General features: G+C 31.4%; 1 protein-coding gene and 1 long non-coding RNA gene across 2 annotated transcripts in view; one reads left to right on the top strand and one right to left on the bottom strand.

Annotated features, from left to right (window-relative positions):
* LOC122514977 (probable serine/threonine-protein kinase DDB_G0282963) overlaps positions 1 to 19,245 on the bottom strand; it is a 41,714-nt gene that overhangs the window by 17,497 nt on the left and 4,972 nt on the right. The window contains exons 3-6 of the mRNA XM_043632113.1: positions 15,507 to 16,064; positions 14,927 to 15,376; positions 13,317 to 14,851; positions 12,010 to 12,092 (exon numbers count right to left, since the gene is read on the bottom strand). Of these exons, the coding sequence (XP_043488048.1) occupies positions 12,010 to 12,092; positions 13,317 to 14,851; positions 14,927 to 15,376; positions 15,507 to 16,064 (2,626 nt within the window). The remainder of the gene's footprint in view (positions 1 to 12,009; positions 12,093 to 13,316; positions 14,852 to 14,926; positions 15,377 to 15,506; positions 16,065 to 19,245) is intronic.
* LOC122514866 lies at positions 7,310 to 9,634 on the top strand. The gene is made up of 2 exons (XR_006303145.1): positions 7,310 to 7,409; positions 9,422 to 9,634. It is a non-coding gene; the product is annotated as an uncharacterized LOC122514866 (long non-coding RNA).

Below are 19,245 nucleotides of genomic sequence, written 5' to 3'. Positions count from 1 at the left end.
ACTTAACAAAAGAAAGAAAGGAAAAAAAAAGAGAAAAAAATATTGCGAACGAACGAGCAACAGCTGCCGTCTCGATCCTACCGTGGGTGGTATGTGTATAATGATCCAATGCATTTCTCAAGGTCACTATGGTTTCTTTCTCTTTTATAAAGACGACACTATGTTAAGTCTCGAATCAACGTCCGGTCTTAATGCACACTTATTCAAAAGGGTTAGATCATTATATATCCTTGGAAACTTTATTATTTTATTAAACGAAGATTTATTATAAAATTAATATTTACAAGAGAAGATATAATTTTGTTTTTTATTTTCAAAATATCTTAATAAAATAGTATGAAGATTTTGTTCATTCAATCAAATCACCATTTTACTTTGTTCGTATTCATTTAATAATTTACAAACAAAAAAACAAAAAAAAGAATCGAAATAATCAAATGTAGTAATCTATCGAGAATGATCCAACGATCTAACTGACGATCGTGATTTCTAACTAAATTATGGGGGACTTGAAGTAGGACGATTCAATTTCGATTTTGAAATAGATCCACGAAAATTGTCCATCGATCTATAGATCTATAGATCGATCAGTATAGATATCTATCATTTTTTAACGAGTACGTTCTAGTTTCGCAAAAAGAACAAACCAAATATTTATCCGTTTAATCTTTCTTATATTTATCCATTTTTATCTTTATCTTATTAGAGACAAATTTATCGATTTTATATTATTTTTCTTGAAAACAATGCAAGAAGAAATGATACGAGCCGTTATTCTTGGAACTAGCAGTAATACTTTAGCAAAAGAAAAAGAAGAAGAAAATGAAGAAGAAGAAGAAGAAAGGGAAGGAAGAAGAAGAAGAAGAAAAAGTTCAGAAAAATATCATAAAGCATGGGTTTTCCTTCAAAGTCACAGAAGGAATCTAATCTTGTTTAGTATTAGTCTAACGGAATGAGAACGATTCTCTTGTAAACCGGTTTTGTTTGTATTTATATAGACACGTACATATGTTATACTCATGCCAAATTTGTTGTCTAGACTATTATCGTATACTATGCGAAGAAGATACGATAAGTTTTATTCGAAGATTTATAGATCCATAGATCTAATTCGGTTTCTTCTATAAACGTTGCTTCTTCGTTTCTTTTCTTTTTGTTTTTTTTTTTTTTGTAATTTAAGCATCAATTTATATAATTATTTATATGTTAGAATTGCGTTAGATTCGTTCAAGATTTGAATCGATCGATTGATCATCATTTATAGATCGAAATATCTAATTGAGATATTAATTTTGTTTAGATTTCAATATTTATTTGTACAAATATCAATGATACTTGTATAAATTTTGGTGATGGTGTTTAAATGATTAATTAATCGATGAGTTCTAAATTCGAAGATCTAATCGATTAGTTTCGTTTTAATTTCAATATTTATTTATATAATTTGATGATAATTCACGATTGATTCTTACGAAGATCTTCAAATGATTTCAACGTAAAAATGATCCATGGATCCAATGTATTCGAGATAAATTTCTATATTTATTTTGTAATTATAATATTATTACATACCGTTTTGTTTCTTTTTCTTTTGTTTCTTTTCTTTTCTCTTTTTTTTAAATAAATAATTAGATCCTTTTTACAGAGTTGTATTTGCGCGTCTCATAAGTTTCTCTGACTCACTGTAGATGTTTAAACTTTTACTGATAACTTTCGATGATGTAACGATGTAATACGCACATGTTCTTTTTTTATTCTTTTTGTTTAAAATCGTTCGAACGTATTTTAACTCGATGACACACGTTAATCGTTTTCTCCGATATCTTTTTAAAAATTATAACGATAATTATTATCGCGAAATCACATTTTTCGATTGATTACTTATTTAACAAAATTCGTACGATATATAGAAAAATGAAAAATAATTTTTGAATAATAAATAATTTAATTGTTTCTAATAAAAAAAAAAAAATATATATATATATATAATTTTAAATAAGGACAATTTTAAAAGACAAAAAATACGATCATTACACCAAAACTCTGACCGATAATATTCGATTAATAAATTATAATTTTCAATATAAAATAATAATAATAAAAATAATTAAAAAGAATAATAATCACTGCCAAATAATTATATCACATATTTAAATATAAATAACAATAACGATAACAGCACAACAATGTTTTCGATGAATATTAATCGAAATTTTAAAAAATTGTTTTCATACGAATACAATTTAAAACAAAAAAAAAAAAGAAGAAAAAAATAATAAATAATAAATATTTAATTATAAGAAACGTTCGTGTATCATCGTGCGAGAATAACTTTTTTTTAATAAATCATAATCGATATATAATGATAATAATATAATCACAAAAAAGAGATTTTCAAGAAGCAGAAACTAAAACGTTCCGAACATTTAGTCTCGAGTATCGAGGAAAGACTGGCGAACGACTTTCTGATTCTACGAGCCTGGGACCATCACTGGCATCCCTTTCCACCAATGACGTCTCTTCCTTCTCAATATCTCTCTCTTTCTCTCAATATCTCTCTCTTTCTCTCTCTTTTCATCGTCTTTCCGTCTTTCTTCGTGGTAAAGCTAAGGTAACTTTAATATGTTCAAGATAAGCTACCTTCAAGTTAACTCAATATATTTATACATACACGTACGTATTATAACACATTATATATGTATTGCACATTTCATTATTTGTTAAATTAAATAACATTTAATCGAACACATAATAAAATTGTTACTTTTTTACTCTACGAATTATTTTCTAATAATTTTCTACTAAATATTTATTAATATTAATAAGTATTATGTATATTTAGTATTAATACTAAATAATTAATATAATATTATTTTTTTGTAATAATTTTGTATTAAACAACTAAATTGGCACGAATTTTTAGAATCAATCATATTCATTGTTTATAAAATTGATAGCATTGGATGTATGTGTATTTAATTAATTAATACTATTGTTTATATTGAATGATTATAGAATAGTATTGATAATAAATGAAGGTACTCTTAATAGGTTTGAGATAAGCTACCTTCGAGTTAACTTGATTTATGTGAATACAAATATATATATATGATTGTATCTGTGAATAAATGTATGTGTATGTATAAGTAAATCTATGTAAATGTGTGTTTTCTAATAAATTTCATCGGAATTGTAAGAGAGGTACGCCTTTGGCTAAGATTAAATGCCGATTTTGTAATCGTGTGCTTTTGTACGATTGCTCGAGTTGGTTGGTTGGCTGGTTGGTTGGTTGGTTGACTGGTTGGTTGGTTGGTTGGTTGGTTGGTAGATCCTGTGAAGTAGATCTTGTGATGTAATTTCAGGGCTGGGCCCTTCTTTAAACATCTCTCTGCTTTGCTTCTCTTCTTTTTCATTTTATTCTTTTATGAAATACGAGAATTTGATGGTAATCGATAGCTGATTTCCCACTGTATTTACATTTTTATATTCCATCATCAATTTACCTTGCTTTTATTTCTTTTTTTTTCTCCATTTGTTTTAATACTTTTTTCTTATCTTGATATTCTTTTCAACGAAAACAAAAATAATGAAAAGAAAATGGAAGGAAGAGAGAAATGATTGCAACTTTGTTGCAAATTGAGCATAATTGAGAGATGATACAAAATCTTAATGGAAACAAAATGTAACTTTATAATCAAGTTTTACAAAAAATAAACGATCAACTCTTTTAAACGATGGAAAAAATTTGTTTCTTCTCATTTTAACGGGATGAATGAATTACGAAACTAAAATGCATTGGATAATAAATGGAAGGATAGTTAAAGAGTTTAAGAATTGAGAGTCACTGAACAAACGTTTCGCCATGAGACGGCGGGAGTCGAGTAGCTGGTAAAAAAGGAGTCAGCCTGCAGTCTTTGAAGGGGTTCGAATTTCCTCCAGTCGGCTAAGGAACATTTGGCTTTCTCATAAATACCCAGTTGGAACGATGTAGATTTTATAAAAACGTCATCATCATCATCATCATCGTCCCTCTTATCGTATTCACTTATCGACATATTCCATTAATAATTTGTTCAAAACAAATAAGAACAATTTTGTAACGATTTATAACTAATTTTTACCACGTTTGTTTATATATTTAATTTACATTTTGTTTATATTTATTATAATTATTATATTATTTTGTATATTTAATTTACATTTTTTTATATTTATTATAATTATTATATTATTTTGTATATTTAATTTACATTTTTTGATATTTATTATAATTATTATATTATTTTGTATATTTAATTTACAATTAATTAATTTGTGTTAAATTACGGGGTTAATCAAATATCAAATATGATTTTTTATTGTTGATAAATTGTTTATTTCGTATAGAAAAAAATCAATGAGATAGATTTCAATAGGAATATTAAGCGTGAAATATTAAATTCCCGATATAGGATTGATCCCTTAGGTATTAAAGTTTCTAACCGTTTCCCTAAAAAATTACATTTCGAGGCACGAACTATACCGCTAAATGTATTTCACATGCAAGTCGTGAGGAATGTCGGCCGATGTCCCGGACAATGACGAACGTGACGCCAATGGAAGATGTAGCCTCGTAAAGGCCGACTCTCATTGTCGCTTTTGAATAATCCGATTAAGTTTTGTCCGAATAACGGACATATACGCGAATAACATTTTTCTTTTCTGTTTTTTTCATCTAATAATTATCCAAACTTATATCCCCACTTCATTGTATTTTTCTTTTCCAAATTATTATTCACAGAAAAAAACAAAACAAATTTTATAGTTGCCCCAAAGTTAATTGGGGGTGGTCCACTTGGGTTTAATGAAACACCCCATTATAATAAATATAATAAATGTGTAAATATATTTGATTAGGATGAAAAGTATCCGAACGATTATTCAAAATTCAGATATTATTTTGATTATAATAATCGTCTTAACTTTATTACGTTAACCCTTTTTTAAAATTGTAAATAAAAATGAATGTTAAAATGTTTAATAATTCGATAAAAAAATACTTCGTTAAAATTTCAGATAATTTTTTCGGATATGAACGAAGTGACATTGCATGGATGTTTGGCTGTTGCCGAAGCTGCTGAAGTTGCTGCTGTTGTTGCTGCTGTTGCATCTCTGAACCGAAAGCAGCAACCTGCTATCTTCTCTCTCTTTCTTTCTTTTTTTTTCTTGTATCCTTTCTCTTTCTATCTTTTGTTGGTTTTATAGTTTCTTCGCCAACGCGTTTGAGAACGCGTCCCACGATTCGTTCAACCTCCGGCAACTTCCTTTCTTCTTTTTTAAATCCTTATGCATTTTACATCGATATGATTTCGTCGTAACGACAGACCATTTCTCCTCCTCCTCCTCCCCTCTGTCCCTCCCCCGCAAATCCTTTTCTAAATTTCTAAACTTCTCATCTTTTGTACTTTTTTAAACTTCACGCCTCACCCTAAGGGATTTTATTTCCATGCGCGTGTGTGTGTTTTTTTTTTAATACAACGAATATTTTCTATCTTTTATTTTCCTTCGTTTGAATTAAAATATATTTTTTTTGGTTGCACACGAATCTTTTTTATTTGTTTGTTCGCAAACAAATAATTGTATTTGCAGTAAGTAACAGTGCACTCGATTTGATATTTTTCGTCCTTTTTTCTTCGTTGTAATTAATTTCTAAAGTTAATTCGATTTTATAATAAATTGATTGAAACTAGAGAGGGGGGGGTGAGTTCACCCTCGCATAGACGCGAATACATATTAGAATAGTTTAGCGCACACGTGTTGCACTTTAATGCATCCTCCGATCGAATAAAACTGCATTCCATCGCGCTAGCTCGAAAACGGTGTGGTTGCTTTGAACAGAATTGCTCGCAAAGAGAAGAGAGAACCCATGAGAGATGAATTCATAAGAAGAAAAGAAAGAGAGAGACGGAAAGAAACGAAGAGGAATGTTTAGAAATTCGCTGGACCGTTTTACGTTTAGCCGTTAATCGATAGAATTACGATAAACTAGCGGAAACCGGAACCGGTCGTTCCGGACAACTTCTAGAATATCGTTCAAGTTAAATCTAAAGTTCTTTTTAGATAAATACGAATTCCTGTAACAAGGAATACTTCTGTAAATGGGTCAACACTTGTTCTTCTTATTTTCAAAAGTATCTTATACTGGTATTTATAATCTTCATTTTTAATCAGCTGATTATAAGTTTGCAGTATTAGAATACGTAAAGTAAGATTGTGACGTTTATGAAATGATTTATTCATTTTTCGAATTCAGTCGACGAAAACGTTTGACCCACCTGATAAACTTTTCTTTCGTTTTGTATTTTTAACTAGTTTTTTTTCGGGTAGTTTTATTTGAAATGCCTCGAGGAGGATGATAGGACGAAATCGTAATAAGTTATAGTTTATTATCGACGTTAGAAACTATATAGATTAGCGAGAGATCGGCATGCTTGGAATCTGGATGTACGACGGGTTATTACCGATGATACACGAGTCACTATATCTATCTCTCTTTCTCTTTCTCTCTCTCTCTCTTACTTATTCTATTTTATTTCAACTTTATCTTGCAAGTTTACGAAGTAAATTCTATGAAATCGATCGATGTTTTACGATACCAGAGAGATATCTTAGACTATGATCGGTTGGAATATATATTCCCTTCGTTTTTATTTATTTATCGAGTCTCTCGTAAAATAATTGGACGGTAATAAAATATAAATAATTGCTCTCCTCATCTATGATTATTATACGAATCAAATAATATAACGTATTTATCAAAAAATTGTCTATATCGAATGAATATAACCGATCAATGATTGATATTTGAAATAAATTTCATAAAAATAAAATGATTATAAAATAAAACAGATCAATACGAGTACTGTTGCATACAAAAAAATAAAGAAAAATATAATAAATACAAATTATAGAGAATAAATAAATATAAAAAGGAAGCAAGAGAAAATAAATTAGTGGTAGGATACAAAAGTTCTCTCGAATAATAAAATAAAGAAATATAAAATCTAAATAAAACAATAATCATTGTATGTGTGTGCGAGCGTTGATTCGATTCAAAGTTCTTCTCAGTCGATCGCATAAATTAATTGTATGTACAACGCCAGGGTATGCACGACCATAACTCGATCACGATCTCCCCCCCCTTTACCCTCCCCTCCTACCACCCATCTTTTTCCTTCTCATTTTGACTTTTTGTTTTGTTCGTTCGTTCGTTTGTTTGTTTGTTTGTTTCTTTCTCTCTTGTTCGAGTGAAGATCCATCGTCCGGAGGGAGAGCCTTCTTCGGAAGTAAGACGACCGGTTTTCTCAATGCGATGCGATCTTTGCCCGAGTCGAAGGCTACCGAAGCGAGGAAGTCAACCACCTACTACGGTGGGGTGCATTCTCAATCGCTTAAGGATCTAATTTGCGTTACCGATCTCTTCCGAGTTTAGATAACATCGACAAAGAATCCTTCAACATTCCTAATCCGAACACACACGCACACACACAGACACTAACACATTTTACTTTCATCGTTTTAGTTAGTATACGTTTATAACGTTCGTCGAAACTAATTTGGCATCGATTTCTTTCCATTCAACACTTTTTAATTGTTACTAATCTAATTTTCTTTTTATTTTCTACAATTACATTTATTATTTAACGCGTACGCGGATAGCTGAAATTTTCTTTTCAAACTGGTTGAAAATATAGATAAATTAAAGAAAAAATAATAAACAGAGAGTAGGATTGTAATTTGATTTCATATAATTAGGATGATAATTGCTGATAATTGTAATTTCGAGTTTGAAATAAATCATTTGCGAGAGACCTATCCCCCCCTCCCCCTATCCTGAAACGCCATGCATCCTGTTACAGATACACAATAATTGTAAGGTAAGTGTTAAAAAGAAAGGAATTCAAACGGGGAAAGGAAGTATGAGAGAACAAACTGAAAACCCTGAGAGGATCGTACTTCTTCTGTAGTCTAGTCCTTGGAATGCCGTCTCCTCCTCCTCCTCCTCCTCCTCCTCACCAACTCGACTTCGACGGCAGTCCCTTCGATTGCAACGAAAACGAACGAAACGTCTACGAGAAAGAAAGAGACTGAGAAAGAGAAAGAAACATAAAGACTGTATGTGAGAAAGGTAGAAAGAAAGAAAGAAAGAGAGAAAGAGAGAGAGAAAGATCTCGAAAAGGAAGCCGATTAAACGAGAAAATAAGACCTTGAACACGGTCAGCCACTGTCCACTGTTTGCAGTCGCCATCTTGCAAATTTTATCATATCTACGAATGCTACTGAATAAACCTAAAAAATACCTTTAACCTTTTATATAATCTAAATTTCTTTATATTACTACAAAAAGATAAGTATGACACTTTTAAACTAAACGAGAATATATATTCATTCTTAAATATAATTGAAACGACACGAATTAATAATTTGGTTAGTCGTTGTCAGCTGTTCCGCAGTCGCCATCTTGCAAATTTTATCATATCTACGAATGCTACTGAATAAACCTAAAAGATACCTTTAACCTTTTATTTAATCTAAACTTCTTTATATTACTACAAAAAGATAAGTATGATACTTTTAAACTAAACGGGAATATATATTCATTCTTAAATATAATTGAAACGACACGAATTAATAATTTGGTTAGTCGTTGTCAGCTGTTCCGCAGCCGCCATCTTGCAAATTTCGTCTCCGTGCTTATACGATAAAAATTCGCAAAGAAATTATTTCTTTTTTTGTACAAATTAATCGTTTAAATCTCGTAGATCAAATTAATCAGTCAAATTATTCGATCGATTTAATAGTTTCAGTTATAGTTTATTTAAATGTATGACGTAATTGGCGAGGTAAAAAGATCGTTCGGGAAATAAAATTTAGTTAGTTCGGGGAAATGAGATTAGCGATTAGAATTTGTTAGATTTTCTTATTGTTAGAGGTCGAACACAACCCACACATCCCTATCCCGTCCCTCCCTTTCCTCCTCCACCACCTCCCCCGCAATCCCAACCTTTTTACGTTTATTACTTTCACTTCTATGATTTCCTTAGATACATATTTTATTGCAATGTTAAATGTATAAATGAAATCGATTATTTAAAAATAAAAAAATAAAAACAATGTGCGATATAGCCTAATCAATTAATAGAATAGATTTTTAATTTCATGAATGATTAATTCAAAATAAAATAAAACAATTCGTATATATATATATAAAAAAGTATAGAATATAAATTCTTGATTGATTATAGTATTACGTAAATAATTGAATGAAAAAATTGCGTTTGAAATAAATTATTAGGAAAATGGTTTTTTAAATGTGCTCACCTAGAAAGTAGAACCGAAGACACTTTGATATTAACAGAACTCACTTCTGTTTTAAACACAGAAGCCGGAAAACAAACGGACCTGATTGCGCAGGCTTCACTTCGGAATTCTTCAATGACTCTTAATGGTTTCGTTCTCACACCCACACCTTCTGACACTACGTACATAATATATACTATACTTTTATGCCTCGAGATATCTATTACTTTTCAAATGTTATCTACTTAAACAAATATATGATTCGATCGTATTACAATATTGAGCAACACGACGATTTCAACGTTTTATTCAAAATTATTTTTCATTCCGTCCTTTTTTCCTAGGATTTATTTATTTGTGTAATAAAATGTCACATTTAAAAATGAAGAAAACGTTATAAAAATTGTATAGATAAATAATAGAAAATATTTTACTATTAGATTTGATTTAAGGATCTTTTTTTTTGTATTATTTATTTTGTGTTATTTTATACGCGACATTTAAATATTTTAAAAAGAAAAAAGTTAGTTATTTATGCAAATATGGAATGTTAGTAATAAGAAGATCGTTGAAATTCACATTTAGAATGATGCAATCGACGTTAAAGGTATATAATACGAATTTCCGGTGATTAGAATCCAATGTATATGCAACTAATGCGAATGACGACCTAAATTTATAAAAACGGACATTGGAGGTACCATTTCTTTTTTTTTTTTTTCAAAGTATAGTGTATGATGAAAACATATTAATCTTTCTTTTAAAAACGTATTATTCATATACTAAAGAATTTCTTCCTCTCTTTCTCTCTCCCTCTCGCAATCTTTTTATCCACCATTTTGTAAGTTTCATCTTATCGTTTTTTTTAAAAGGAAGAGTTAAAGTATTTGAACGTAACGAAACAATAAGCCGAGTCAATGAATGGTGGTTTCGTTTATAAGGAATTTCAAGGCTCGATATTCCAAGGTTCCCAATGTACCAAGGTTCATTCTTGTGTAATTGATATGTGCGTGTGTGCGTTATTTTCTTTTTTTTTTTTTTTTTGACAACAGACTTCGAAATTCAATACAATATATACATATTTAAAGTATCCGCAAAAAAGAAAAGAAAAACAAACCCAATACAAATATAACAGTTTAGTGTAATGCAAATTTACTTTGAATTCACGAATTTGAAGGGATTTCAATATACATGACAAATTCCTAATTCGTGAGATTTTGAAAAGAAACTAAAAATGTAAATTTGAAATTATTGTTGTCCCGAAATGATTGTTTTACTCCTCGTTTCTTTTGTTAAATATTTCCTTACGTGAAGAATTTACGAAACAATTAGAATTGTATTAAATTCGTGGAAACAAAATTAGTCATCGTTATTTAAAAAATAATTTATACTTCCTTTCCCTCCGAATAATACGAACGAAGAGAAAATATAAAAAACGAACGAATAAATAAATAAAAACAAATGGGGGGGGTGGGGGAAAGGAAGAAGGAAAAAGAAAGAAGGATGAAAAGGTGGAAAATATTTGCAAGGAACGAGGACAGCCGGTATACACACCCACTCAACGCACTTTACAAAACGCAAAGGTTACGTGATATATATATAAAGAAAGAGAAAGAAAGAAAGAAAGAAAGAAAGGAAGAAATAGAAATAGAGAAAGAGTAAAAGGGAGAAAGAGAGTTTGGAATAAAGACAAAGGCGTGTTAAAGGGGCGCACCCTTCAACGTGGAAATTTTCTATGCAAGAGTACAACAACAACTCGAAGATAGATCGAGTAATGTTTCCTTTCGATCGTGCCTTCGTCATTCGTGGAGTTCTCCGCCCACGAGAAGAAGTCGCTCGAGTAACTATCATAAACTATCCTCTCACACACACACATACACACATACACAGTTTGTGAAACGTCTAATTCGCCAAACGATACGAAAAAATTGAGAAGGATGATCGATAGTATTTGACTTCTTAAATAACACACGCACACGTGTTAACTCTTCTATTTTATATTTATTTATATGATTTCATTTTAAGTATAATAATACCTAATTCATAAATTATAGTAATCATATTCAATAGTAGAAAACTTGAAACGATGTTTGATAAGATCAAACAAATATGTGTGTAAGTTAATGTTCAATTTATTCGTTATTTTTTGAAAATATTTTTTCGGAATTTTTTAGATATTTTATTTAACTTTCATTCGTTTTTTAAAGAAATTTTCTAAACATATTTATTTAGAATCGAAATAAATTGCAAAGATTTGTTCTTAAATAATTGCAACAAAGGAACGAATCTTTCGAACCCGTAAATTGTTGATTATAATAATTATAATATTTATTTATAAATTAACCATATCAAAAATTCGTGCCACTTTTGAGATCAATGTATGCAAATTTAAAATGTAATAGTATCGGTTTATTTTTAATCACATTATTATTATTATTAATAATAATAAACTGGATTAGTTCGTAATAAAGATAAAATATCCATTAAATCAAATCTAATCTATAAAGATTTGTAATGTTCGATCGAATCGAATTTTCTAATCGATTTTATTTTCGTCACGTTGACATCGATATTTAATAAAACAAGTGACCTTTATAATCGTTAAAACACGATCGAGATTATATCGAGATAGATAGTTATACTTAGAAAATGATTAGAATTCTTACTTACCGTTTTCGAGGTCAACCATCTTGATCTCGTTCGATTTCCTTGTGTCCTTGTTCTCTTTATCCTCTTCATCTATTTTTTTTTCTCTGGACAAATAAGAAAAAATAATTATTACATGTACTCTTACAAAAAGAAAAAGAATAGAAATAAACTATGAGACATGAAAAAAGAAAAGTTAATTATTTTATAAATAAATATATTTCTCATATATGAAATTGTTGAGTAATTATTTTTCTCGATTACGTTTATTTTTCATTATTTTAATATTAAAATAATTAACAACGATTTTTTTCGTAATAATTCGAAGACCATTGTAAATTGGATCGTTCTTTTTCTTTTTCCTTTTTGTAAATTTAATAATTTTGAAGACTACGATTATGAGATAGAATCGAATTGAATGTAGGTAATAAAACGTGAAAGTATTTTTCGATAGTGAATCCGTATGTTATGTCTGTTTTGATGCAATCTAAGTAGCCTAAAAACACTTTCCACATAAACCGCAACTTGTCCTTTAAAAGCAACAAGCTTTTACGTTCTTGGTAAACGTTAATAAGATCTATCACGAGGCTCGTTGAACCATTCCCTGATTTTCTATGTTTTCTATTTTATTGAAAATTTAACCATTTTTATCCCATTTTCAAACCAAATATGACGACATTAGAAAATGGATTAGAAAAAAGAATTTCGTGTAATCATCTTCCACTAGTTTCTCCAATTATTTATTTGCCTACGTTGCTTTCACTGTGTTCTAACTATTTTGTTTTTTTCAATTCAATCTTTTCCAATATTTTATCTGATAGATCATCGCAACGCGTTGATTAAATTTTGCATTTATTCTAATTGCTCGTTTACGTTGCATTCATTTTCCTCTCTTGTTTTTTGTTTTTATATTTATTGCTACATTTTTCATGAGTTTAATATCGTTAGAAATAGATGATTAGTCATAGATCAAATGCATGAGTCAGACGTGTTGATTCGATCGCATATTTTATGAGCAATCATTATAAATTTTATTCGCGTTTTCGTTCTATTAATAAACATAATATTGAAACGTTCATTCTTACGATTAGAATTAGAAATGAATAATGCAGTCGTCCGATAAAATGATTCAATCAATAAAGTCACTCGTATGATTTTCATAATAAAAACAATCGAAATATATAATACAATAATGAAACAAAAATAGGGGTACGAAATCAAAACCTAATTTCCGAAATAATTTCGAAAGAAATATTATCTAAATCCCATCTACGATAATATCGAAGATAAATATTATAACAATAATAATAATAAGAAGAAAAAGCACTTACACAGAAACATATTCCAAAGAATTAGTTTCCTCTTCCTCACCGATTGTAGCAAGATTAGATTGCCAATAGTAATCACCATCGTCGCTATCGTCAGTACTATCATCATCATCATCATCATCATCATCATTCCCGTCATTATGACGAACAACAACAGCATTGTCAACATTCTGAAGGATTTGTCTATCATTATCATCGGTTAGAACACGATTGACATTAGTATTTCTGAGATCATCGTTGACTTCATCCAAAGATTTATAAGTTTCGTCGTCTTCGCTTTCACGGTAAGCTGAATTCTCGCTTAATATGGTGTCACTTCTTTTCAACGAAACGGCATCTTTGTAGGAAGAGGAAGAATCATCCTCGTCGTTGTCGTTTTCGTCGTCATCCTCGTCCAATTTGATTTGATTTTCAATCGAATCAACAACGATAGAAGCTACGACATCGGAATCATTTAAACGATCATTGTCATCGATGATCTTGACAACGGGTTCTTGAATTTGAAGAATTTCCTTCTTGGGAGACAACGCTTTAGCTTTTCTAAGCTCAATTATTTCTAATACTTTATTGGTACCTTGATGATGAGGATCAAACTCGTCCAAGTTCATTTGATCGGATTCGAAAGAAGAGGATTCGACGGATTCCTCTAGGATTTGTTGTTTGGGTTCGGAAATGGTCGGGCAAACTAGTTCCCTTCTTGGTACTGTTGGTGGTTGTGGTGGTGGAGGTGGCGGAGGAGGTGGTGGTCTTTTTCTTCTAGCTTTGACATCTTTCCGCGGTAATGGTTTAGGTGGCAAGACAGGTAAATCGGGCCTATCCTTAATTTCATGGTTTTCAGTAGAAGCCTCGTTATTGGCTTGTCTTTGTTGCTGCTGCTGTTGCTGTTGCTGGTTAATGTTGATCCTGTTGACGTGATTTCTTGCCGGCAAAGGTGGCGGTGTCTTGTCCCGTGGTGCTGGACGTGGAATAGGTTCTTCCCGTTCTTCCTCGTCCCGATCATCGTTGACAACTCGTTCGACCAGTTCAGCGTCGTCCTTGATTGGTCGGAAATGTGTCGTAGAGTCGGCTGCTAAATCAGCCGCGTAGAACAGATCTGGTCTCGGCTCGTGACCGTAACTTAATGGTGCATCCTGGAAACTCAATGGTGGTTGCAGTGCTATGGTTTCTTCGATTAATACGGTATTAGGTGCCACAACAGCTGTTATCCTTTCGACTTCCCCGCGCGATTCCACGTGAGTTACCGCCTCCGAACTAGCCAATCGATGTAACAAGTAATCGGGTGGATGACTCGAAGACAATTCGCGTTCCAATTGTTCGAACGAGCTTATCATTTGTTGCTGGTGTTGTTGATTATTATTATTATGTTGTTCGGATCCCGTTGAACCCGTCGACGTTGTTGAGATCGTTGATACTCGATCGGAACTCGAGAATCTGTCGACTACAGTTGACAATGAACTTCCCGTATCGTCCGAAGTGCTACCCTGCGTCGAACCACATTGCGATCTGGCATCCAAGTACACCATTGCTTCCGGTGGTTCCTACAAAATATTATTTCCATTAGAATGTGCTTATTTTTTTATAGAAATGTGTGTTAAATCGATATCGAAAACAACCTGTTTGGGTTTAATGGTATCCGGCGATGAACGATGTTTCGATGTCGAATCTTTCGGCGAACCTTTCGGTGATTCCTTAGGACTCACATTGACATTTTTAATTTCGCTAAGGACGACTCCCCCATTTAATGATTTCTTAACTGGACTCGGATTAGCTTCCCCGTCGGCCGAACCACGGGTTTGCCTTAATTTTCTCGGTGGTACTGGCGGTGGCAAAGGAGGTGGTGGTAAAGACGGTAATTCCGGTGGTATCTTGTTCTTCCTCTCACTGGCAGCAGCCGCAGCAGCTGCTGCTGCCGCTGCCGCCTTTCTCTCGGCACTAACTACTTCCGGTCTGAGTGCACCTCGACATCTAACCATCAACCTGATCACCAATTGGGATTCCTTCAACCTCCGCACGCAATCCAAGCGAGTCATGTGTGTCACTGGTACACCGTCGATGGACAATACCTGCAAACGAATAAGAAACGAACTTTTCATTCCAATTTTAAACAATCAACGGTTAATCCTTCGAAATGATTAACAAGCGATCTACAAATCATTTCGATATCAAACCTTCGAAAATATTTGTAATTTTTACCTCGTCACCCTCTCCCAGCGAACCCCAAGAACACTTGGCTCTACTGGCAGGGCTCTGTTCGGCACAACTTTGCACAAACAATCTTCTAACGCGTTCCGACGTCTTGTTACCACCCTCGAATTTCAACCCGAAGCCAAGTCTTTCGCCAGGAAGCCTGTACACTTCAACTTCTTCTTCGAGATGTGCTTCGACCACCCCATTAACCAACTTCGTTGTTGTTGCTGCTGCTGTAGTTGCCGTTGAAGACGGGGCTGTAGATTGTTGAGTAGTTGGCGTCGTAGGTGAGGGTTTTGACGATGGGGGTGTCGTAGGAATATCATCGTCCTTTTTAACAGTACCAATCGAAAGTACCGTAACAAAGTTTTCATTGGTCGCTTGATTACCAACCGTAACCACCGTCACAAAATCCTCCTTAACAGAACTCTTGCCAACTTCCATTCTTTCTTTGATTGACCTTAATATCTTCCATTCGTTATTACCATAATTATCATTACCATCATCATCATCATCATCATCAATCGTACGATGATCCTTGTGATCCGGAATGCTGGCCACTCCCTGAAATACAAATGAAGTATATATTCCAAAGTGTTAAACTACATTTTTACAAGTACGTGACACAAGTAAACGTCTACGACGGGTTTGTCGTGAAAATTCTTTCGTTGTTTCGAATTAACATAAATTGTGATCGAAATAAATTAGTATACGATGATCAATTTGGGTTTAGGTAAGTAGGTATTACATGGTTGGGTCAGTAACATAGTTTCCTTTATTACGAATATGTTTTTTTTTTGTTTTCTCTTATGTTTGGGACACTGTGTATATGTAAAACGTAGGTATTATACTAATCGGAAGTAAAGAAAACGTGGGACTGACTGTTTTACAACGTAATAATTACGACGGCATCGCGTGCTATGTAAATCCGCTATCGTAAATACGAGTTACGATTTCTTAAGTACTTTAACTTAACCGTAGAAGATCGTTCGTTAACTTTCGATCATGATTGTGTATTCGTGATCGTGATCGTGATCGCGATTCGATCGGGGGGAAGGAAATTTTCTCATCATCCTGTGTTTCGAGAATACATTTCGATTCCTTATTTTGATATTCTTTCCCTTTTGTTTCCTTTTTAGGTTGATTATGCAAGGTGCAATGTTCATTTGGAAATTTAGAAAGTTGAGTTAACGTCCGCGAATTCTTCATTTTTAATAATATTTTTTTAATAATAATTTTTTACGAGAAAATGGATTTTTGTGGATTTTTATTTTTAATTTGTACTTTCATTTTTAATAATATTTTTTAATAATAATAATATTTTTGCGAGAAAACACGCGTGGATTTTTAGTTTTTAATTTTTGTACTTTTTATTTTGTAAATTTGTATTCATTAAAAAAACATAAAAAAATATTATTATTAATAACGTAATAATATAAATCTTTTCTCAAACATTATCACCGATCATCACCTTATATAAATATTTCGTAAATGAATAAAACAACGAAGTCACACACTTCCCTCGTTTACATCATTTACATAATAAACAATGAAACTCTATGATCTAGTTTTACACCTGTTCCTTCCTAGTACATTTATTCTTCTCCCTTTCTGATTCTAATCTACACCTGGCTTGCACTTTCCTCGAGTCTAAGCATTCCACATTAAAATTACACTTCGTTGATAAGTTTATTTCTTAAAAAGTACAAATTGAAAATACTTCAAATAAAAAAAGAAAAGAAAATAATAATACGCGTATTTCTATCGAACAATTATAGAATGTTAACAAATATGGAATTGAAATTCAATTAAATTTTGATTGGTCAAACGTTATTTGAAACTTTCATGTTTTCACTCTGTAATCAAATGAAACTTCTTTGAAGATTTATCGAATATTTTACGGTATAAACAATGTACATATAAGAAATAAGATGTTCTCATGTGAAAGTATGTTTAGTTTCGAATTTAAAGTCACCAATGGGAGAAGGAATATCACCTATGATCTGAGAAGAAAATGTGAGAAGTAGAAAGTATGGATTGACCCAGGGTCAATCTTCTTGTCTTCGTGCAGCTGCAATCAGCTGATGATGATCGTTTCTTTTTTCACGGTCATACACGTTTAGGTGAATCTTTCGTTCGTTTGTGGTTAAAACATATTTTCACCTGAGAAATTTTCCAATTGAAATATTTTACAAACACTTTCTTATATGCATGCAAATATATATATATATACAAGGTGTTCTAAAGTGTCCAGAATAATTTTAATTTAATTTAATTAACGACAATTCGATTACTTTCTTATATGCATGCAAATATATATATACAGGGTGTTCTAAAGTGTTCAGAATAATTTTAATTTAATTTAATTAACGAAAATTCGATTTTGAAGTTTACTCGTTTATTTACTGCAATTTCTATGAGTACTGAAATGTTAACAAGGATACCTATAACATTTTCACAATATATTATAATTATTTAAGAAAATAAATGAAATGTGTGTGGGAATTTGCGTGACATTGACTTTCTTACTTTAATCTCATGGTATCATTTAAGTTCATCATACTCGTTACTGGTTTATCATTGGTCGTGTTCAACGACAACCATTCATTTTCCGTTACTGTGTACTTACGACTGTGTGAAAGAATAAGGAAAAGTTTCTTCTCTTTTGGAAAGTTGAAGAAATTTCATGAAATTTTATATAAGATCGATAAAACTGGTTCTGTCTTTGTTAAACAATTTTTTTTTTAACAATCAAATTTTATCCACGATTGCATACGCGCGTGTACGAATGTGTGTGTGTGTGTGTTAGAAAAATGTTGAATGTTTAATGTTTAAGAAAATAGAAAGAGATGGCAGCTGGTAGTCTTATATAAAAAAAAAAAAGAAAAAATTAGACAGAATTCTCCCCGAGTATGCGAAAAGAGAGAAAGAGAGAGAAGGAAGAGCCGTACAAGTGCGCCTAACGGAATTCGTAGCCCGAGGGCCGAATGCAGCGCATTTCTCGTTTCTCTTAACTTCTATCCCTCTCTCATGCACACACACATACACATACCTATACTATCTCCGTCTTCTTTTTTTTACCTTCTTTCGGTATCGAAGCAAGACTGAAAATATTGCGAAAGAAAATATCCGATCGGTGGTGCACTAGATTTATCCGATTTTACACGCCTAATCTACAAAAATGAAGTTTCACTTTATTCCTCAGAGATTGGATTACACTGTCATTATTATCATTTCAAAAATTCAATTCGTATCATAATAATATTTCATATCAATTCAATTTATATCAATTAATATCATTTGAAAATTTCCAAAATTTTAAAATTATTAGAGATTGGATTACACTGTCATTATTATCATTTCAAAAATTCAATTCGTATCATAATAATATTTCATATCAATTCAATTCATATCAATTATTATCATTTGAAAATTTCCAAAATTTAAAAATTATTAGAGATTGGATTACACTGTCATTATTATCATTTCCAAAATTCAATTCGTATCATAATAATATTTCATATCAATTCAATTCATTTCAATTAACATCATTTGAAAATTTTCAAAATTTAAAAATTATTAGAAATTGGATTACACTGTCATTATTATCATTTCAAAATTTCAATTCGTATCATAGTAATATTTCATATCAATTCAATTCATTTCAATTAATATCATTTGAAAGTTTCCAAAATTTAAAAATTATTAGAGATTGGATAACAGTCATTATTATCATTTCCAAAAT

Source organism: Polistes fuscatus, unplaced genomic scaffold (assembly GCF_010416935.1).
Source record: "Polistes fuscatus isolate 324 unplaced genomic scaffold, CU_Pfus_HIC Scaffold16, whole genome shotgun sequence".
Lineage (NCBI taxonomy): Eukaryota > Metazoa > Arthropoda > Insecta > Hymenoptera > Vespidae > Polistes > Polistes fuscatus.
This window is presented reverse-complemented; position numbering and strand designations above follow the sequence as displayed.